This window comes from Neomonachus schauinslandi, chromosome 3 (genome assembly GCF_002201575.2).
Source record: "Neomonachus schauinslandi chromosome 3, ASM220157v2, whole genome shotgun sequence".
Taxonomy (NCBI): Eukaryota; Metazoa; Chordata; class Mammalia; order Carnivora; family Phocidae; genus Neomonachus; species Neomonachus schauinslandi.
In genome coordinates this window covers 160,941,654-160,965,140 of record NC_058405.1, presented here as the reverse complement: position 1 = coordinate 160,965,140, position 23,487 = coordinate 160,941,654, and the positions used below count along the sequence as shown (strand labels likewise).

Genomic DNA, 23,487 nt, shown 5'->3' with positions numbered 1-23,487 from the left:
CCCCTAACTCAAAAACTTTTAGCCTAAGTGGATAGCTATATGGCTGAAATAGCATATGGCCATTTTTGCTTTCTAGGAAACACTATACTCTGAATTCTCTCACCAATTCAAATTTGACTCATTTATCATGGTTCACCACAGCACTTCCCTGGAAAGTAAGACTATATCTGGGCATCAGTCAAACCCTCTCAATGAACAGTGCACAGACAGAATGAACCTTAAATAATCTATAGAATATCATAACAATATCCTGAAAGGTATTTTTCAGGATCCTTCACTGGAACCTGTTGAGTCAAAATTTTCAATCTCTTATTTCTTACGATTTTGATTTTCCAAAAACTCTGGGAAATAGAAGAATTCAGGAATAAGTTCCTTCACATCATATGGGTTGTCCATGAGAGCCTGCCATGTGGCGGGGATGGAATGGAACTGTCGATCTGCACAGTCAAACCTGCACATGGAGATTGATAGAGAACAGTGAGTACTTAAGGACAGCAGCAACAGCCATGAAACAAACCTTACACCTCCTTCAGGTTTCCTAATGACTAGAGTTTCTCTTTCGTTAATCTTTCTCTTAATGTCTAAAAACACAATTTGGGAGGCACCTGGGTGGCTCAGTCAGTTAAGTGTCTGCCTTCGGCTCAGGTCGTGATCCCGGAGTCCCGGGATGGAGCCCCGCCTCGGGCACCCTGCTCAGCAGGAAGCCTGCTTCTCCCTCTCCCACCCCCCCTGCTTGTGCGCCCTCTCTCTCCTGTCAAATAAATAAATTCTTTTAAATAAAATAAAATAAAAACACAATTTGTTTTTCCTTCTTAGGATAATCTATCTTTCAAATTTTGTTGCCAGGAACTAAATACTGTAACTTTAATCACTAGTGTCATTTTATTTAAAAGAGCTGAAAACCAAATCACACTGGAGAAAATTTTCAAGTAATTAAATGTAAACCTAAGAGACTTTTAAAGAAAGGCCTAATTTTTGCTGAGTAAAATTCATTATCGAGAGTGAATAAACATTATTCGGATATTTTAGAATCACAGAATTTAAATATCATTGTTAATATACATGATTAACAGATCCATAGGAATGCTGCTGATTTAATCCTCTATACATAAACACCTTTGCAAACTCTTCTGCTAAAAACCAGAGGGTAAGTTAGGGAAATAGTTCTGTGGCTAAAGCTTTTTATATTTTACTTGCATATACTATTATTTTAAAGTTCCACCACAGGCCTATGGTAGTTGCAAGGAGGTCAAGTAGTCACGTCACAATTTTATTATACTGTTTTTATGTATTTGTTTTATTCACAAAAAGCATAAACCCCTCTGTTTCATCACCTTTGATATTGTTTTCCTGGATTTACCTAGTAATGACTTACTAAATGACACTGATGACTATTTTGACTCTTTTTATGCCTACCAGTCTTGGTTTGAGGTGGAGCTGAACTTAGCAGAACTCTGAGTTTAATTACAGTCAATGTTGGGTCATCAATAAAGTCTAATAATGGTGTATCCAAATTTAAGGAGATATAGTTTTTTTAAAATTTTTATTGTTATGTTAATCACCATACCTTTAAGGAGATAGAGTTTTAATGGTAGAATTTTTTGTTTGGGTAAGGGAGAACAGCTTTCCTGAGATATAATTTACATATAATTCACAATTCAATGATTTTCAGTATATTCATGAGTTGTGCAATAATCACCACAATCAAATTTAGAACATTTTCATCACTCCAAAAAGAAACCCTGCATCTATTAGCAGTCATTCGCCATCCACTCTCTCTCTACTCTCTGGCAACTACTAATCTACTTTCTGTCTCTATGGATTTGTCTCTTTGGGACGCTTCACGTAAATCATACAACATGTGGCTTTTTATGTCTGGCTTATTACATTTAGCATACTGTTTTTGAGGATCATTCATGTCGCAACATATATCTATCTTTCATTCCTTTTATCTACTCATGGCCAAATAATATTCCCATTGTACAGATATACTACATTTTATTTATTCCTTTCTCACCTGACAGATAAACAACCTTTGGGTTGTTTTTACTTTTTGGCTATTACAAATAATGCTGCTATGTACACCTGTCTACAAGTTTTTGTATGAACATATGTCTTCAATTATTTTGGATATATAGCTAGGAGTGGAATTACTAGGTCATATGATAATTTTATGTTTAACCCTTTAAAGAACTGCCAGACTGTTTTCCACAGAGGCTACAGCATTTTTAATTTCCACAGGCAGTACATAAGGGTTCCAGCTTCTCAACATGCTCATCAATACTAGGTATTATCTGTCTTTTTTATTATTGCCATCCTTGGAGGTGTGAAGAGGTATCTCAATTTGGTTTTGATTTGAATTTCCCTGACGACTAATAATATTGAGCATCTTTTCATATGTTTCTTGGACATTTGTATATCTTCTTTGGAGAAATGTCCATTCAGATCCTTTGTTCAGTTTTTAACTGGGTTGTCTATTATTGCATTGTAAGGGTTATTGCATTATAGACTTCTAAATACAAATCCCTTATCAGATATACAACCTATAAATATTTTCTCCCTCTGAATGGGTTGTCCTTTTCCTTTCTTGATGGTGTCCTTTGAAGCACAGAACCTATTTCTTAAGCTTTGCAATAAAATAACTTATTTTTAAAATCATTAAAAGCTGAAAAGACCCAGTTATATTTTAATGGGGTGAAAATTACCTGCTATCATGTATATGTAACATTTGGAGATGGTTAATGTGATCATGGGGACAGAGTCTCTTCTTGAAAGCCAAGGCTTACTGTACTAAAGATAGGAGGTAAGGTTAATTTTGAGAGATAAAAACTATATGCCAAGAGAGTAGAATAGGCAATGTTTATATAGCTCAATTGGGTGCATAGGAAAGGTGAAATAGTAATGTTAAAGAATAAGGCAACACGGAGATAAAATGTGATTAAGTAGGGAGCTATAGAGAGGATACACTGGAAAACCGAGGACTCTTAAAGAAGTTTGTTTCTTTAGGATTATTAGGAAAGTGTGAAACATAGTAAGTTATAACTGACAGGTAAATATGATAATACAATGGCATCACAGACCTGTGTGGATTATGTAAGAGCCCCTCATTCCTCCTTATTTTTATTCTTTAATAAATATTTTAAAGAGAACTACATATGCATTGGTTAGGTTTAAATCTCTGGCAGATGTCATGGATCTAGGTCTAAATCAGTTCAAACTCTCAATCTCTGGCAGGTTCCTAAAACCAGTAAGAATCACAGTTACACTAGATAACAGTAAAAAGGAATTCTCCTTAAAGGTCATTTGTGTAAGTCAACTGGAGTGACCCATTCTCAAACTAGTTTGGCTGTTTTTGTTTAGAGGCTATTAAATGAATCAAAATCTAATAGAGAAGAATAAAAAAGATAAGGCCCTGTTATACAGTACATGACATGAAAGCCAAGAATTTTCAATGCTAACATGTAGTATTAAGAAAATAGCTTATTTACCCAAAACATACCTTCCACTCTGAAGCTGGATGTGGAGGGTGGTGAATGGTTCTGTACGAATAAGATAGTGCATAACCCCAGCAGAATTTGAATAGTGAGTACCATAATGAAATTTATCAATAGTTCCCATGGGATCCTCAAAATTTTCATATCTAAAAAAAGAAACTAAACTTTTGTAACCACAACAGTAATATTAAATTAGGAGGACATAAGGTTGTATTGCATTGCTAGAAACATTCTTTTTAAGAAGTCCCTGTTAATATTCATTATTTACATATTCATATCATCACACCAAGTTAATAAACGAAAAAAAATTCTTTTTTTTTCCTGAAAGTAGTATCACTAGAAACAGGATTCTGGGATAGTTTCATATTATGCAATAATATATAGTTGCTGTAGATAAATTAGAAAACACAGAGAACCAAAAAAGGGGAAACTTAAAATCAAGCACAGAGATAATTAACATTAACATTCTGATGAATATCTGTCACCCTTAAGGTATAAGTTAATACACAAATATATTTCAATATAAAAGTGCTATACATAATATATTGTTCACAACCTATTTTTTCATTAGTAATTTTCTATTTATGTCTTTCCAAATGACTGAGTAGTCTACTTTTTAACAGTACCTGGTATTTATAACAGTAACATATATGAATGTATGACAATTTAACTATTTCTTTAGTTTTAGATACAAAGGGTTGTTTCCATTTTTCTGCTACTGTAAGCAAAGTGATAATGAGACATCCCTTTGTGGCCAAGGTAATGAAAGAAAATATAGAGGATCGGTCAAGAATTATGCAAATGAATGCCTAACAATTAAAGGAAAAAGAAGGTTGGATAGGAAGGAAGATGATGAATAGGAAGACCTAAAGCATGTAACAAGGAAAGGATATATATATAGTGATTCTGTAAGCACTACCACTGTGTAATTGTTTTGAATGGTGGTTTGAATACTGACATCTGAATTAGCGGGTATAAAATCTGACTAAGAACACTTTTTTGGAGGAAATAAACACTAAACTTTTCAAACCAAAACAGTAATTAGTTCATCGAGTTGAGGCCAATTTCCTTTTACACAGGAATCATTAATATTTAGGGGAATAAAAGCTTTCAGGTCAAAGTCATCTGCATCTATGCAAAAACATATACTACTGAAATTTAAAACAATATTTCCTGTGGAACGGTATTTTAAAAAGCTTGTTTTTTTGTTATTGTCAGAAAGTTTGACTAATGGTAGTGAGGTAACATATACACAGCAGAATTCCACTAGTAAATCAAATCAAGTATCAAATACTACAAAAAGTCCTAAGATAGATTTGCAAATAAAATGAAAAAAAAAATGTATAGGGACGCCTGGGTGGCTCAGTCGGTTAAGCGTCTGCCTTCGGCTTGGGTCATGATCCCGGGGTCCTGGGATCGAGTCCCGCATCGGGCTCCTTGCTCAGCGAAGAGCCTGCTTCTCCCCCTTCCTGCCACTCCCGCTGCTTGTGCTTTTTCTCTCTCCCTCTAATAAATAAATAAAATCTTTAAAAAAAAAAATGTACAATATACTCTCAAGTAAATCTACACTATTTGTTTGCAAAATAGTTTTTTGCCCTTATTATTAGAAGTCATAACTGACAATTCATCCACAATTTCACATGGAGAAAAAGGGAAATTAAAATTATTCTTTTACCTGTCAGCAGCTTGCTTTGAATAAAAAAAAAAATTGTAAGGCATTCACAAGATAGATCATAAATATATAGAATTATAAAAATTCCTTTCCTCATTAAAAGACAGCAACTTTCTACACATTTCACTATATTTTATTTATTCACATTATTTGTGAATCATAGGTTAGTATTAATTTTATATCTACCAAAATATTGTATTAAATTAAGGGTATTTTTGCATGTTAGATTAGGAGGTTAATAAGTCTAAAATATCTGGGAAGAAAAATTACCTTTCAGCACATATAAACTGAAAAGAAACTCTAAACAAAGTCAATTGAAATTTGGCAAAGAAGTGAAATAAACAGACTATAGTTAAGATACTTGAGGGACAATGATGTATTTTCAAGAAGACATAGTGAAGGGATTATCAGACTGATTACCAAAAATCGCTGTGCATTTAAAAAAAGTAACATCTGGCTGGCCATAGTAGAAATCAATGCAAATTCAAAATACCATCAAAAATGATGGGAAAAAAAAAAAAAAAAAAAAAAATGATGGGTATCTTTCAAAAGGGATAAAAGGCACTTACTTTTCTCGCATGGCTTTGGCATTTTTATCATTAACTACTCCAATTGGTTTGCAAAGATCTCGAAATACAGATGGGTTATTAAGGTCCAACTCTTCTGACGTATAATCTTGTAAAATCCAGGGAAACTAAAAGAGCCACAATTTACAATTTAGACATTCCTTTCCAGAGAAGCTACTATCCCTATATGTAACATCAAATGCTTATCTAAAGACAAAAAGGAATAGTCTTTAAAAATATTTTTCCCTGTTTCAAATGTTTATTCATCTTCAGTTCCATAACCAGAAACATTATTTCCTATAATTCCACTGGAATATTTTCAATGAAGTGGAAAAAAAAGCTTTTATTATTTAATTACTCTTCATGTTTATATACTTTTTGAAGATAGCATGTAGAAAATATACAAAAGGCAAAAACAGTTTTTGTATCTTTTTTAAAGATGAAAAATCATCTTACACATATATTTTGGGTATTATAAAACTGAAAGTCAATCCCATATTTATAAGATTTCTATAAAACTTACCACAGGATACTGCGCAAGGTCATTATAGGTTCGTCCTGCCATTGTATTTATTTGAATGAGGTAGTCAAAATTTGATATCTCTCTGTTCACCCATTTCTAGATAGTACAAAAAGCAAAATCCAAATTAACTTAAATTTTTAGAAGTTAGTAACTATTAATGATAGTATTAACATAATCTTTTGTTCCCATAATCTTGATCATCTTACTAATAAAAGGAATGGGGCTTTAAAAAAGGCTTAGACCAATAAACATTTCCTAAATTTCCTTCCTTTTAAGAATTGATCTTTAGAAAAGGAAGAGAAAATTAAACATAAATCTTTTATTATAGTCAAAAAATTCACACGAATTCTTTTTTCCAATTAAGTTATTTTATTTAAATATCTTAAAAATGTCAATTTTAGGACTGTCCAACATTGAAAATTTTGTTATAAATTGAAATTTTCAGAAGTGCACATATTAAAAAAAAGCATCCTAAAGTACTAAAATATCTATAAATTTTAAATAAATATTATCTTACCTATTCTCAGAGAACTGCCTTGCTAGAACAACAGTAGACGAGATTTTGCTACATTAGATATAAAATTTTCTAAAGAAAAATATAACCACTATTTTCTTTTAATCAGTAGCCTGCTAATTACTCTACACAGTTTGGGTATGCTGAAGAATTTTGCTGACAGATTAATATTCACATTTAAGTTTACTGTTTTGCCTTACGCAAAAGATATACTTATGGGAATGGTGAGAAATGAATTTATATATATATATATATATTTTATAGAAAGCCCAATTAAAATTATTCTTGAGTGCTAACTTGAGAAGTACTTTAACAAATAAAGTTTATTCCACAAAAAAAAACAGGAAATGTATTCCATTAAATAAAGCTTATTCCATAAGCAATATGAAAGAATTGCTGATAGCTTTTGAACAAGAGCAACACTTAAGATTATGATTAAAGCATATATAAGAGGGAAGAGAGATTCAGGAGGCAGAGACCTGAATTAGGAGACTACTGACAGTCCTGGAAAGCAAAAAAAAACAATGGTCTTTCCTTGGATGTTGGTAGTAGAAATTCAAGATATACTGGGATACAGGTGAGGATAAAATATACAAGAGCATTAATTAGATTTGGCTAATAGATGAACGGATTTTTTTTTTTTTGCCTTTTTTTCCCATGGGGTCTTTTGTATTTTCCCACTTTTTACCTCATGCATAGATTAATTTTATTATTAGAAAAACCCAACAAACCCACCTGTTATATTTTAAAAAGATAAAATTATTAAAATAGAATTCGTAAGATATGCCCATAAACTAAATGGTATGGGAGCTGGAGGACAGGGTACTGTTTTAGTGAAACAGAAAGATTCAAAGATAATTCAAAAAATCAATTTGAATGGAAGAATGGTTATAATAACCAAAATAAAATAAGCAGAAGAGGAAGTTTTAGGCAAAAGCCTGAAATATAATATGAACATTAAAACAGTGACTGTTAAAATTTCCTACCTGTGTCAATCCTGATGCTTTGAATAATTCCTGTGGTGATCTGGTTCCATAACTATTTGGAGAATGAAGTGACAACAGTCTGCTATATACTTTGTTTCTAACCTATAAAAAACAGCATTTTACAGTTTAAAAATTGATCAAGACAAGCTGGGACTATGGCTTTTGTAACTGCTTTAGTGAAATATAATTCACATACTACAAAATTTACCCTTTTGAAGTATACAAATCAGTGGGCTTTTTCTGTATATTCAAAAAAGCTGTGCAAACATAAACATTATCTAACTCTGGAACATTTTCACCATCCTTGAAAGAAACTTCATACTCACTAGCCATCACCCTCCAAAATTCTCACTCCCTCTCAACCCCTGATAACCACTAATCTACTTTCTGCCTCTACAAATTTGCCTATTCTGGACATTTCTCATAAATAGATTATTATGGTTTTAACTACTCTACTAGGTTTGGTGAAGTCAAGCCATATAAGTTATAGTGTATAAAGGAATGATCAGCAGATACTGAATCAGAAAACTAGCTTGAGTACAGTCCAAATTTAGTCCTGTCATTTACCAATCATACTGGAAAATCAATTAATTTACTGAGTTTCATTTGTACATTAAACATAATAATCTCTACCCTTACAGTTTTCTGAATTCTTCAAGGCTATACAAATGTAAAGTAATAAAATTCATCTTTGAACTTCAGTTTCCTCATCTATAAAAAAAGCAGTAACAGAATTTGCCACAGTGAATCTGAAGGTTTTTATGAAGATTAGAACCATATATAAATTTGCTTTAAAAACTATAAAGTTAGACAAATGTACAGTATTCAACAGAAGCATGGTTGGTTTAATTACATGACATACCTTCCTAAAAAACACAAGTTTTGTATATTCCTATGGGGAAATTTTATTTTAATAGTAAAAAAAGTATTCTTTTGTAAAAAAAACAGAAATGCCCTTTAAACGTCTGAACAAAATCATCTATAAGTAAACCTGGATCCCACAGATGAACAGAAACTTAGTTACTGACCGTGCTAATCCAGATTGTCTCAGAAGCAAATGAAAAAAATAGAATTGAATATTCAAAGCATTTTATTAGGAGAGATGCCTGTGACAGAAAATGAAGAGCTAAGCAAGACTGGGAGAGCTATCAGAAAATTATGCAAGTCTGACCCCAAGTGAGTAACAGAGGGAAGGAAGGTTGGGGGCAAGCATCCCAAGTAACATGCTGAAGATACACAGCTACTGGTGGAGCTAGTATCTAGACCCAAGTAATCTGGCTTCAGGGGTAATGTCTTAACCACTTACATTATTCAAGAATTTACTCTATTCCTGGAAAAAATACCTGCCCCGTTATTATTTAACTGAACCCAACCCAATTTCATAAATCCCAACATATTATATATATTATATATTATTTCACAACTGGATACTGTGAGGTACCTATTGGCTGACACCCAATATTTTACTGATTTAACTGCTCATATAAAAAACTGAAAACAAGCACCCTAAAAATACTCAAACATAAATCCCAACAAAATTCATTTACTACTTAGCTCCTAAGGCATATACTTTTTCCTCTAATATTTTGACTTCACAAATGAGTAGAGTCCAAAGTTTCATTATAGCTCACCAGCTGGAAAATTACTTCAAGCTAACACTCTGGGACTTCCAGAAAGGTAACATCTTACATACCTCTTTTTTGAAATTGAGAAAGTAGTTGGATTGGTCAACATGAAAAATCTCAAGAGCTGACCTCCTTAAATTGTAACGCCGCAGATGAATCTCTCGAACTTGAGAATGAGGCCACTTGAAATCAAAGCCTACTCCTGAAAACAGAAGAAATCTTGTGATGAAGGTACCACATGAAGTTACTCATGTTATGCAGAAAGTATCTCCTAGTTCCTGACAAAAGAGGCACTTAGGGAAAAGGAATCAAATTTCTATTTCACAGAAATCATTTGTTAAATTTAGTGGATGTTTAAACGGTTTCTTTCATTTATTTTATTTTTTTTAAAGAGAGAGAGAGAGCACGCACATTGTGTGTGGGGGGAGGGGTAGAGGGGCTGGGAGAGAGACAACCTTAAGTAGTCTCCACATCCAGCATGGATCTGACTTGGGGCTCAATCTCAAAACCCTGAGATCATGACCTGAGCTGAAATCAAGAGTAGGATGCGTAAGTGTCTGAGCCACCCAGGATCCCCTAAATGGTTTAAAACTTAAAAAAAATAAATAAATAAAATTCTATAGCTATTCCACTTCCTTCTCATGAGAACAGAGAATCATCCTGATTATTATATCTCAAAAACATTTTTCCTTTTCTCTTTATATTGGCATTTTAGATTTAAATATCCTTTTTATTTTCAGATAAAGGATTAGGTGAGAAGCCGATGGAAATAAATGTACAAATAAAATTAAGATTGCATTTTATAACAAGTTTACAGCAATCTCCTCTCACTAAACCTTTTAAAAAACATTAAAAAAAAAAAGCATTCCCTTTAATACACTGTTGAATAATAAAACCGAATCCCATACTGACTTTCCATTTCTCCTTTTAGATGACAGACCACAATTCCAGTCCTATCTTATTGTTTTCTTCTCATTAATATTTGATAAACTGGATACTTAACTATTGAACAACAGAAATTATTCCCCCAGAACTCCTCACCATCTTCTTTTTCAATACTGCAATCATAGAAGTAAATGTGTTGAGTAGTGATTTCTAATCTGCCAGGAATTACGTCAATTATTGTAATGAGTTCACAATCTTCCGACAAGACCAATTTTTCTTTTTGATCCTGTTCTTCTTTCTCATCACTGTAAAAACAAAAATCAACCAAACAAAAACCACCCAACAATGTATTCTGTGTAAATGGAAATGAGTATCAAGAAAGCATATTTGAATTACTAAAAAAAAATTTCACTGCATATTAAATTACTTAAATACTGTCCAAATGTTATTGCCCAATAACTCAGTTTCCAAAAAAAAAAGTTTTACATTTTAATTGTATGTGACTCATTAAAACAAAATATAGTGAATCTTTTAAGACTACTGGCAGAGAGGGCGCCTGGGTGGCCCAGTTGGTTAAGCGACTGCCTTCAGCTCAGGTCATGATCCTGGAGTCCCTGGATCGAGTCCCGCATCGGGCTCCCTGCTCGGCAGGGAGTCTGCTTCTCGCTCTCCCACTCCCCCCGTTTGTGTTCCCTCTCTCGCTGTGTCTTTCTCTGTCAAATAAATAAATAAAATCTTAAAAAAAAAAAAAAAAAGACTACTGGCAGAGAACAATTCAAACATGCAGCAGTACTAGTCATGTGATTTTAGTTATATTTGGGAGACATGAATTGAGCAGGAGAATATATCAATCTGTGAATAAAGGACTGCATCATTAGTGATGTTTTATAAATAATTATCAGAAGCACTAATTATGATTGATTCTTAAACTGTAAAATAAGACTTTTTTTTTTTTTTTGACTTAGAGACAGTGAGAGAGGGAACACAGGCAGGGGGAGTGGGAGAGGGAGAAGCAGGCTTCCCGCCGAGCAGGGAGCCCAATGTGGGGCTTGATCCCAGGACCCTGAGATCATGACCCGAGCCAAAGGCAGTCGCTTAACCAACTGAGCCACCCAGGCACCCTAAAATAAGACTTTTCAAGAGTAACTAAATCTAGGTAATTTCCCTAACAGTAGGACTGGGGATGATACAAAGACCTACTATTGCAATTATTACTTAGAGTGAAGCCACCTTATATTAAGAGAACTGTTATACTTTATTTTTATTGGGGAAGATAACTGGGAAGGGTGTGTCTTCTAGTGGTCTAGGTGATTCTGACTGCCAGATATAGAAATGGGAACTCCTACCACTCACAGAATGCTATTCAAGTAAATCTTTCAAGCCAGCTGCTTCCTGGTCCTAGGTATTTCACATCTGCCCCATTTCCAGGACAGCAATGACTAAGTCCAATTTTTCCCCCCAGTGGAGTTCCAGGAGGAAGCTCTAGAAGTATCACCAGCCTAATTGGTGATATTGCAACCCACGACTTAAAGCTAAGCTGTAAAAAAAATATTAAAAATTAAGAATGTTTTCCTAAACAGTGAAATTCCAATATTTACAGTGATGAAATAGAGATATAAGTGACTTAAAAGAGCAAATAGTCTGAAGGTTATTTATATTTTATAAAAGAAAGGGTTTGGTTTTTTAGTTTGTAATTAATGAGACTGACATATTCACTGAATTCACTAGTCATTAAAGTAAAAAAAAAAAAAATTCGTTTTAAAAGGCTGACTAAATAATCTACCAAAGATAGCACCCTATATAATTAACCCTACCCAGTTCCTGAAAATTATCAAGGAAATCTTAAAAATTATCAAAATTATATGAACCTGTTTATGCTAACAAAGTATACTATTGAACCTGGTCAATTTGTAATACTAAAATTCAGTTCCAAAGAAATATATGCTAAGTGTAGCTTATAATCCATAAAAAAGTGATGTTCAGAATAAATTACATATTTGGGTCTTAACTACTCATTTTTGGCTGAAGGTGAGGCTTTATCAGAGAAAGTAAAAGTCAGGGCAGATGTGTAAATCATGAAATTTGAACACATTCCCTAAAGCACACATAGTTCCACTGGCAAAGAATGGCAGTCTTCTGGAACAAGGGGTTTAAATACAACCAACTAACTGATTACTGGCTGACCACCAAGCTATACTAACTTTAAAAGGCCAGCCTTTTTTTAAAAAAAAAAGACTTTTTGTTTAAACACAAAACAAAGTAAAACAAAAACCCATTCCATGAGTACAGACATCACTGCCAACAGGCAGCAGGTAAGATATACTCCACAGAATTAGTCCAGGAAAGTCGCTAAACAAAAATACCACCACAATAACCACCATCAAGGAAGGGGATCAGAAACCAGAGTGGTTACAATTTACTATCTAAAATGCACAGTTTTCACAAAAATTATGAAACCGTAAAGTATGGGCCATAAAGACAAAAGCAGTAAAAAGAAACTGTTGTTGGGGGACCACAGATGTTCAACTTAGCAGACAAAGACTGTAAAGTAGCTATCATAAATACATTAAAAGAACTAAACGAAACTATGTTTAAAGAACTAAAGTGCATTATGGCAACAAAGCCTAGTCAAATAGAGATTGTCAATTAAGAGATAGAAATTACATACATATCTGTAAAAAAAGAAGCACAAGGAAAATCGTTGAATCAAAAAGCATGATAACTAAATGAAAAATTCACCAGAAGGACACAACAGCATATCTGAACTTGCAGAAGAAAGACCCAGGTCTCTTGGCGACAGTTCAAAACAAACTGTCCAATCTGAAGCACACAAAGCAGGATGAAAACACCTCAAAGGGTTATCATCATGGGAAACAAAATGTTTTATAAAGGGACTCCCAGAAGAAGACAGAGAAAAAGAGCCAAACATATATATTTGAAGAAATAATGCCTGACAACTTCCCAAATAATAATAATAATAATAATCTACACAATCAGGAAGATCTTATGAATATCCAAAGAGATCTACATATGGACATAAAGCCAAGGTGTTGAAAGGCATGGACAAAATATACAACAATACAGGACACTAAAAGGTAGTGGTATAACATAGTCAAAATGCTGAAAGGAAAAAAATAAACTTGTCCACTAAGAATTGTATATCCAACAAAACTATCCGTTAAAAAAGAAAGTAACAGTTCTCAGGCAACTGGATAATCACATAAAAAAAGAATGAATGTGGGGCGCCTGGGTGGCTCAGTCGTTAAGCATCTGCCTTCGGCTCAGGTCATGATCCCAGGGTCCTGGGATCGAGTCCCACATCGGGCTCCCTGCTCGGCGGGAAGCCTGCTTCTCGCTCTCCCACTCCCCCTGCTTGTGTTCCTGCTCTTGCTACCTCTCTCTCTGTCAAATAAATAAATAAAATCTTCCAAATAAAAAAAAAAAAAGAATGAATGTGGACTCCCACATCATACCACATATAAAAATTAACTAAAAATGGATCAAAGACCTAAATGTAAGAGACAATATATAAAACTCCTAGAAAATGTAAAACTTTTGTGCATCAACGAAATGAAGGAAAACACATTCAAGGGAGAACATTTTCGCAAATCATACATCTGATAAGGCATTTGTATATAGAATAAAGAACTGTTATAACTTAATAACTAAAAGATAACCCAATTAAAAATGAGCAAAGTATCTGCATAAATATTTATATATTTATAAATATATAAAAAGATATATAAACAGTAAGTAAGTACATGAAAAGATGCTCAGCATCATTGGACATTAGGAAAATGCAAATTAAAATCACAAGGTACCATTTAAAATCAGTATAATAAGTAAACACACAGAATACAAAAGTTGGGGTAGATGTGGAAAAATTTAAACCCCAGAATGTTAAATGGTGTAGTCATTGTGAAAACAATTTTATAATTCCTTAAATAAACATAGAATTACTATATGCCTAACAAATTCATTCCTAGGTATATACCCAATATAACTGAAAACATATGTTGACACAAAGATTTGTACATGAATATTCATGAAGTATTATTTATAAAAGCCAAAAAGTAGAAATAACTATATGTCCATCAATTGATGAATAAACAAAAGTGGTATATGAATGAACCTTGGAAACATTATCCTGAATGAAATGAGGACACAAAAGGCCACCTATTTTAAGAAATAAATGAAATGTAGAAAACAGGCAAATCCAATAAAGATGGAAAGCAGATTAGTGGTTTCCAGGGGATGTACAAAGGGGAAAATTGGGAGTGACTACTAAAAAGCATAAGATTTCCTTTCAGAATGATGGACATGTTCTGGAATTAGTGGTAATGTTCACTCTGTGAATATACTAAAACCCATGGAACAGTACACTTTAACATAGTAAATTTTATATTATACGAATCTTAATTTTCAAAAAACAGAACTCTATTTTTTAAAAAGAATCCAAAATGAAAGCAAAAACAAAGACTTCCAAAGATAACAAAGACTGAGAGAATCTGTGGCTATCAGACCTTCCTTATAAGAAAACAAAAGAAGTCCTTCAGGCTGAAAGGAGATGACACCAGATGTAATCTGAATGTTCACAAAGAAACAAAGTATATAAGTATGGTAATTATCTTCCCTTAACTAATTTAGACAAACGCATAAAACAGTAACTATTAAACTGTATTGTTGGGAAACAAGATGGCGGAGGAGTAGGAGAACTTAATTTTTGTCTGGTCCCAGGAATTCAGCTAGATAGCTACTAAATCATTCTGAACACGTCTGAACTCAACCAGAGATCTAAAAAGAGAATTGTGGCAATTTTACAAAGAGAAAAGTGACCACTTTCTGCAAGAATGACAAGATGGAAAAACTGAGCTCAAAAAAGAGAACAAGAGGCAGTACTGACTGCCAGGGACCTAATCAGTATGGACATAAGTGAGATGTTGGAACTAGACTTCAGAATAATGATTATAAAGATACTAGCTGGGCTTCAAAAAAGCAAAGAAGACACTAGAAAATCCCTTTCTGGAGAAATAAAAGAACCAAACTAACCAAGTCGAAAACAAAAAGGCCCTTAATGAAATGCAATAAAAAATGGAAGCTTTAATTGCTAGGATAAATGAGGCAGAAGGGAGATTTAGTGATATAGGAGACAAAATGATGGAGAATAAAGAAGCTGAGAAAAAGAGAAACAACTGGATCATGAGGGGAGAATTTGAGAGATAAGCAATACCAAGGAGCGAAACAATATTAGAATAAATGGGATCCCAGAAAAAGACGGGGTAGGGGCAGAAGGTATATTGGAACAAATTATGGCTGAGAACTTCCCTAATCTGGGGAAGGAAACAGACATTCAAGTCCAGGAGGCACAGAGAATACCCCTCTAAATCAATAAAAATAGGTCAACACCCCAACATATAATAGTGAACCTTGCAAAACTCAGAGACAAAGAGAAAATCCTGAAAGGACCTAGGGACAAGAGGTCCATAACTTACAAGGGTAGAGCACTGGGTGATATACACAATTAATGAATGATGTGTTATACAGTGGCTAATTGAACATAATTTTAAAAACTAATAAATGACAAACCCAAATAAATTAAAATAAAATAAAATAAACCTACAAGGGTAGAAACATTAGACTGGCAGCAGACCTATCCACAGACACCCGGCAGGCTAGAAAGGACTGGCATGATATATTCAGGATGCTAAATGAAAAAAATATGCAGCCAAGAATACTTTATCCAACAAAACTATCATTCAAAACAGAAGGAGATAAAAAGCTTCCAGGACAAACAGAAACTAAAAGAACTTGTGATCACTAAACCAGCCCTGCAAGAAATATTAAAGGGCATCCTTTAAGCAAAGACAGAGCCCAAAAGTAACACAGAACCAGACAATATCCAGAAACAGTGACTTTATAGGTAATACAATGACACTAAATTCATATCTTTCAACAGTTACTTTGAATGTAAATGGGCTAAATGCCCCGAATCAAAAGACACAGGCTATCATATTGGATAAAAAAGCAAAACCCATCAATATGCTGTCTGCAAGAGACTCATTTTAGACCCAAAGACAACCCAGATTGAAAATGAGGGGATGGAAAACCATTTATCATGCTAATGAACATCAAAAGAAAGCTGGGGAAGCACTCCTTATATCAGACAAATTAGATTTTAAACCAAAGACTGTACTAAGAGATGACGAAGGACACTATATCATAATTAAAGGGTCTATCCAACAAGAAGATCTAACAATTGTAAATATTTATGCCCCTAACATGGGAGCAGCCAATTATATAAGTCAATTAATAACAAAATTAAATAAATACAATAATAGTAGGGGACTTAAACACCCCACTTACTGCAATGGGCAGATCATCTAAGCAGAAGATCAACAAAGAAACAAGGGCTTTGAATGACACACTGGACGAGATGGACTTCACAAATATATTCAGAGCATTCCATCCTAACGCAAGAGAATACACATTCTTCTCTAGTGCCCATGGAACATTCTCCAGAATAGATCACATCCTGGGTCACAAAACAGGTCTCAACCAGTGCCAAAAGACTGGGATCATTTCCTGCATATTTTTGGGTCACAATGCTGTCAAACTTCAATTCAATCACAAGAGGAAATTTGGAAAGGGCTCAAATACGTGGAGGTTAAAGCATCCTACTAAAGAATGAATGGGTCAACCAGGCAATTAAAGAATTTTAAAAATTAATGGAAACAAATGAAAATGAAAATATAACTGTTCAAAATCTTTGGGATGCAGCAAAGGCAGTCCTAAGAGGGAAATACAAGCCTTTCTCAAGAAACAAGAAAGGTCTCAAATACACAACCTAACACTACACCTAAAGGAGCTGGAGAAAGAACAGCAAATAAAGCCTAAACCCAGCATGAGAAGAGAATTAATGAAAATTAAAGCAGAAATCAATGAAACAGAAACCAAAAGAACAGTACAACAGATAACGAAACTAGGAGGTGGTTAAGAATTAGTAAGATCAATAAACCCCTGGCCAGACTTATCAAAAAGAAAAGAGAAAGGACCCAAATAAATAAAATCATGAATGAAAGAGGAGAGATCACAACCAACACCAAAAAATACAAACAATTATAAGAGATTATGATCAATCATATGACAACAAATTAGACAATCTGGAAGAAATGGATGCATTCCTAGAGACGTATGAACTACCAAAACTGAAACTGGAAGAAATAGAAAACCTAAACAGACCCATAACCAGCAAGGAAACTGAAGAAGGAATCAAAAATCTCCCAACAAACAAGAGCCCAGGGCCACATGGCTTCCTAGGGGAATCCTACCATTTAAGAAAAATTAATATCTATTCCTCTGAAGCTGTTTCAAAAGAATAGAAATGGAAGGAAACTTCCAAACTCTTTCTATGAGGCCACCATTACCTTGATGCCAAAGCCAGACAGAGACCCCGACAAATAAGGAGAATTACAAACCAATATCCCTGATGAACAAGGAATTCTCAACAAGACACCAGCCAATAGGATCCAACAGTACATTAAAAGGATTATTCACCACAACCAAGTGGGATTTATTCCTGGGCTGCAAGGGTGGTTCAACATCTGCAAATCAATGTGATACATTACATTAATAAAAGAAAGAACAAGAACCATATGATACTTTCAATAGATGCAGAAAAAACATTTGACAAAGTACAGCATCCATTCTTGACTAAAACTCTTTACAGTGTAGGGATAGAGGGTACATACCTCAGTATCATAAAAGCCATATGCAAAAACCCCACAGTAAATATCATTCTCAATGGGGAAATACTGAGAGCTTTTCTCCTAAGGTCAGGAACATGACAGGGATGTCCACTATCACCACTGTTATTCAACACAGTATTAGAAGTCCTAGCCTCACAAAAAAAGACATCGACAATAATAGGGGACTTTAACACCCCCCTCACTGAAATGGATAGATCATCTAAGCAAAAGATCAAAACAGAAATAAAGGCTTTAAATGAAACACTGGACCAGAGGAACTTCACAGATATATTCAGAACATTTCATCCCAAAGCAACAGGATACCCATTCTTCTCTAGTGCCCATGGAACATTCTCCAGAAAAAAATCACATCCTGGGTCACAAATCAGGTCTCAACTGGTACCAAAAGATTGGGATCATTCCCTGCATATTTTCGGACCACAATGCTTTGAAACTAGAACTCAGTCACAAGAGGAAAGTTGGAAAGAACTCAAATACATGGAAGCTAAAGAGCACCACATTAAAGAATGAATGGGTCAACCAGGAAATTAAAGAAGAATTAAAAAAATTCATGGAAACAAATGGAAATGAAAACACAACTGTTCAGAATCTTTGGGATGCAGCAAAGGCGGTCCTAAGAGGAAAGTATATAGTAATACTTTGAAAGAATTAATAAGATTGATAACCCCCTGGCCAGATGTATCAAAAAGAAAAGAGAAAGAACCCAAATAAATAAAATCATGAATGAAAGAGGAGAGATCACAACAAACACCAAAGAAATACAGTTAAAAGAACATATTATAAGCAACTATATGCCAGCAAATCAGATAATCTGGAAGAAATGGATGCATTCCTAGAGATGTATAAACTAACAAAACTGAACCAGGAAGAAATAGAAAATCTGAACAGACCCATGACCACTAAGGAAATGAGGAAGTAATCAAAAATCTTCCAACAAACAAGAGCCCAGGGCCAAATGTCTTCCCAGGGGAATTCTACCAAACATTTAAAGAAGAATTAATACCTGTTCTTCTGAAACTGTTCCAAAAAATAGAAATGGAAGGAAAACTTCCAAACTCATTTTATGAGGCCAGCATTACTTTGATCCCCAAACCAGAGAAAGATCCCATCAAAAAAGAGAACTACAGATCAATATCCCTGATGAACATGGTTGTAAAAATTCTCACCAAAATACTAGCCAATAGGATCCAACAGTACATTAAAAGGATTATTCACCATGACCAAGAGGGATTTATTCCTGGGCTGCAAGGTTGGTTCAACATCCACAAATCAATCAATGTGATACAATACATTAATAAAAGAAAGGATAAGAACCATATGATCCGCTCAGTAGATGCAGAAAAAGCATCTGACAAAGTACAGCATCCATTCTTGATTAAAACTCTTTACAGTGTAGGGATAGAGGGTACATACCTCAGTATCATAAAAGCCATCTATGAAAACCCACAGCAAATATCATACTCAATGGGGAAAAACTGAGAGCTTTCCCCCTAAGGTCAGGAACACAGCAGGGATGTCCACTATCACCACTGCTATTCAACATGGTACTAGAAGTCCTAGCCTCAGCACTCAGACAACAAAAAGATATAAAAGGCATCCGAATCAGCAAAGAAGTCAAACTCTCACTTTTTGCTAATGGTATGATACTTTATGTGGAAAACCCCAAAGACTCCACCCCGAAATTGCTAGAACTCATACAGGAGGAATTCAGTAAGTGGCAGGATATAAAATCAATGCACAGAAATCAGCTGCATTTCTATACACCAACAAAAAGACAGAAGAAAGAGAAATTAAGGAGTCAATCCCATTTACAATCACACCCAAAACCATAAAATACCTAGGAATAAATATAACCAAAGAGGCAAAGAATCTGTACTCAGAAAACTATATAATACTCATGAAAGAAACTGAGGAAAACACAAAGAAGTGGAAAAATGTTCCATGTTCATGGATTGGAAGAACAAATATTGTGAAGATGTCAATGCTACCTAGAGCAATCTACACATTTAAAGCAATCCCTACCAAAATACCATCAACTTTTTTCAAAGAAATGGAACAAATAATCCTAAAATTTGTATGGAACCAGAAAGACCCCAAATAGCCAAAAGAATGTTGAAAAAGAAAAGCAAAGCTGGTGACATCACAATTCTGGACTTCAAGCTCTATTACACAGCTGTAATCATCAAGACAGTATGGTACTGGCACAAAAACAGACACAAAGATCAATGGAACAGAATAGAGAGCCCAGAAATGGACCCTCAACTCTATGGTCAACTCATCTTTGACAAAGCAGGAAAGAATATCCAATGGGAAAAAGACAGTCTCTTCAACAAATGGTGTTGGGAAAATAGGACAGCCACATGCAGAAGAATGAAACTGGACCACTTTCTTACACCACACACAAAAATAAATTCAAAATGGAAGAAAGACCTAAATGTGAGACAGGAATCCATCAGATTCGTAGAGGAGAACACAGGCAGCAACCTCTGTGACCTTGGCCGCAGCAACTTCTTGCTAGACAGGTCTCCAAAGGCAAGGGAAACAAAGGCAAAAATGAAAATTGGGACTTCATCAAGATAAAAAGCTTTTGCATAGCAAAGGAAACAAAACCAAAAGACAACAGACAGAATGGGAAAAGATATTTGCAAATTTCTTATCAGATAAAGGGCTAGTATCCAAAACCTATAAAGAATTTATCAAATTCAACACCCGAAGAATAAATAATCCAATCAAGAAATGGGGAGTACAGACATTTCTCCAAAGAAGACATCCAAATGGCCAAAAGACACATGAAAAAGTGTTCAACGTCACTTGGCATCAGAGAAATACAAATCGAAACCACAATGAGGTATCACCTCACACTGGGCAGAATGGCTACGTCAGGAAATGACAGATGTTGGCAAAGATGTGGAGAAAGAGGAACCCTCCTACACTGTTGGTTGGAATGCAAACTGGTGCAGCCACTGTGGAAAATGGTATGGAGGTTCCTCAAAAAGCTGAAAATGGAGCTACATACAACCCAGCAATTACACTACTAGGTACTTACCCCAAAGATAGAAATGTAGTGATCCAAAGGGGCACCTGCACCCCAATGTTTATAGCAGCAATGTCCACAATAGCCAAACTATGGAAAGAACCCAGATGTCCATCAACTGATGGATGGAACTAATGATGTACTGTATGGTAACTAACATAATAAAAAAAATAAATTAATTAAAAAAAAACCCCAAAACACTGATGAATGGAGAAAGAAGATGTGGTATATATAGAGAATGGAATACCACTCAGCCATCAAAAAAAAAAAAAAAATGTCATTTGCAACGACACGGATGGAACTAGAGAGTATTATGCTAAGCGAAATAAGTCAGTCAGGGAAAGACAAATACTGTATGATTTCACTCATATGTGGAATTTAAGAAACAAGGCAGATGAACATAGGGGAAGAGAAGGAAAAATAAAATAAGATAAAAACAGAGAGGGAAGCAAACCCTAAGAGACTCTTAACTACAGGGAACAAACAGAGGGTGTTGGAGGGGAGGTTAGTGGGCGGATGATGTAACTGGGTGATGGGCAATTAAGGAGGGCACGTGATGTAATGAGCACTGTGTATTATATAACACTGATGGATCTCTGAATTCTACCTTTGAAACTAATACTACACTATATGTTAATTAATTGAATTTAAATTTTAAAAATATAATAAAAAATAAACTATTGTTGGGGTTAAAACATATGAAAGCCTATATTGATGAGAATAATAACAAAAAAGAGAGATAAGGAAATCAATATATTTTCTGTTAATACTGATAGACACCTAACAGCTGATACAGCAGTAACAGATGGATTCTGGAAATAGAGTTGACCCTTGAATAATGCAGGGGTTAGTGGCACTGAACCCTGTGTGGTCAAAAATCCATGAATAAATCTGACTCCCTAAAAATTTAACTATTAATAGCCTATCATTGACCAGAAGCCTTACCAATAATATACACAGTCAATTAATACATACTGTATTCTTAAAGTAACCTAGAGAAAGTATTTTTAAGAAAATTATTCAGAAGAGAATATACATTTACAGTACTATACTGTATTTATTGAAAAAAAGTGTAAATAAGTGGGCCCATGCAGTTCAAACCTTTATTATTCAAAGGTCAATGTACTTAAGATTATAAGCAAATACCTTCCACAATTTTATAATCCCATTTTTCAGAACAAAATAATTTTTAATTCTTTCAAATACTTATACATACATATTTCCTCTGGCTGTTAAGTCTTCTTCAGGAAGGTCTAATTTATCCTCCTCCATATTGCTAACTTTTACTTGTTTCACTACTTCCAAAAGCAATGAATCACTGGAAGGCTGTGAGTGTTGGACGCCTGTTTAAATAAATACAAAATATCTTTTAAACACAGTAAAAAAAAACCTCATTACAGTCCTTCTGTAATTTTTGACTGTTAATTACATCATCATCATCATCATCATGTGTATTTTAAGTAAAGGAGAAGGGTAGGGGAATTGGGTGAAGGGAGTCAAAAGGTATAAACATCCAGGTGTAAGATAATGAGGTATTGGGGATGTAATGTGCATGGTGACTAGTTAACAATGCTATATGGCATATTTGAAAGTTGCTAAGAGAGTAGATCCTAAAAGTTCTCATCATAAGGGAAAAAAAATTTTGTAACTATGTGATGTGATGGTTAACTGTACATTACTGTAATCATTTTACAATATGTGCATATCTCAAGTCATTATGCTCTACACCTTACACAGTATTGTATGTCAATTATATCTTAATAAAACTGGAAAAAAAACTAAGAAGGACATAAAGTTTTCTAACATAAAAAAGCAATTTACTGGGCCCCTGAGTGACTAAGTTGGTTTTGCATCTGACTCTTGTTTTCAGCTCAGGTGGGGTTGTGGGATTGAGCACTGTGTAGGGCTCTGTGCTCAGAGGGGAGTGTGCCTGGGATTCTCTCTCTCTCCCTCTGCTCCTCACTACAGAAAAGTTTTTATACATGATTTAAAATAATCTAGGTTGTTTGTGATCTTAAAAACTATTACATGTATAATAAAAGGAATAAATGTTTTAAAAATATGTTATCTATTTTAATGATGGTATTATTTATATTTAAAAATGGGCCAAGTAATCTCTTTAATCTAATTTAATTCTAAAGCATGCCAAAAAGTTATAGAAAGAATTATTCTCACTGTATTAATTTAATAGAACTATTTTTACTTTGTATTTGTACTAAAGAAATATTAAGAAAGAAGGTGACAAATTATCTTTAATTGGAAGAGAATACATAACCCAAGAGCTGAAGTTTCTTTTTTTCTGGAGCACATGAAATTTAAGAAGTAATTCTGGATACAAATATACACAATAAATGTAATGCATTTTATAAACTATACATTTCATAAGAAGGCAGGGCTAGTGTAATGGGAAGAACAAAGGCTG

The 23,487-nt window shown here is 34.2% G+C and overlaps 1 protein-coding gene across 1 annotated transcript in view; it reads right to left on the bottom strand.

Moving 5' to 3' along the window:
* Positions 1–23,487, bottom strand: part of NBEAL1 (neurobeachin like 1) — a 173,884-nt gene that overhangs the window by 39,048 nt on the left and 111,349 nt on the right. The window contains 8 exon segments of the mRNA XM_044913621.1: positions 321–451; positions 3,500–3,640; positions 5,736–5,860; positions 6,256–6,351; positions 7,756–7,857; positions 9,449–9,582; positions 10,422–10,570; positions 22,282–22,408. Of these exon segments, the coding sequence (XP_044769556.1) occupies positions 321–451; positions 3,500–3,640; positions 5,736–5,860; positions 6,256–6,351; positions 7,756–7,857; positions 9,449–9,582; positions 10,422–10,570; positions 22,282–22,408 (1,005 nt within the window).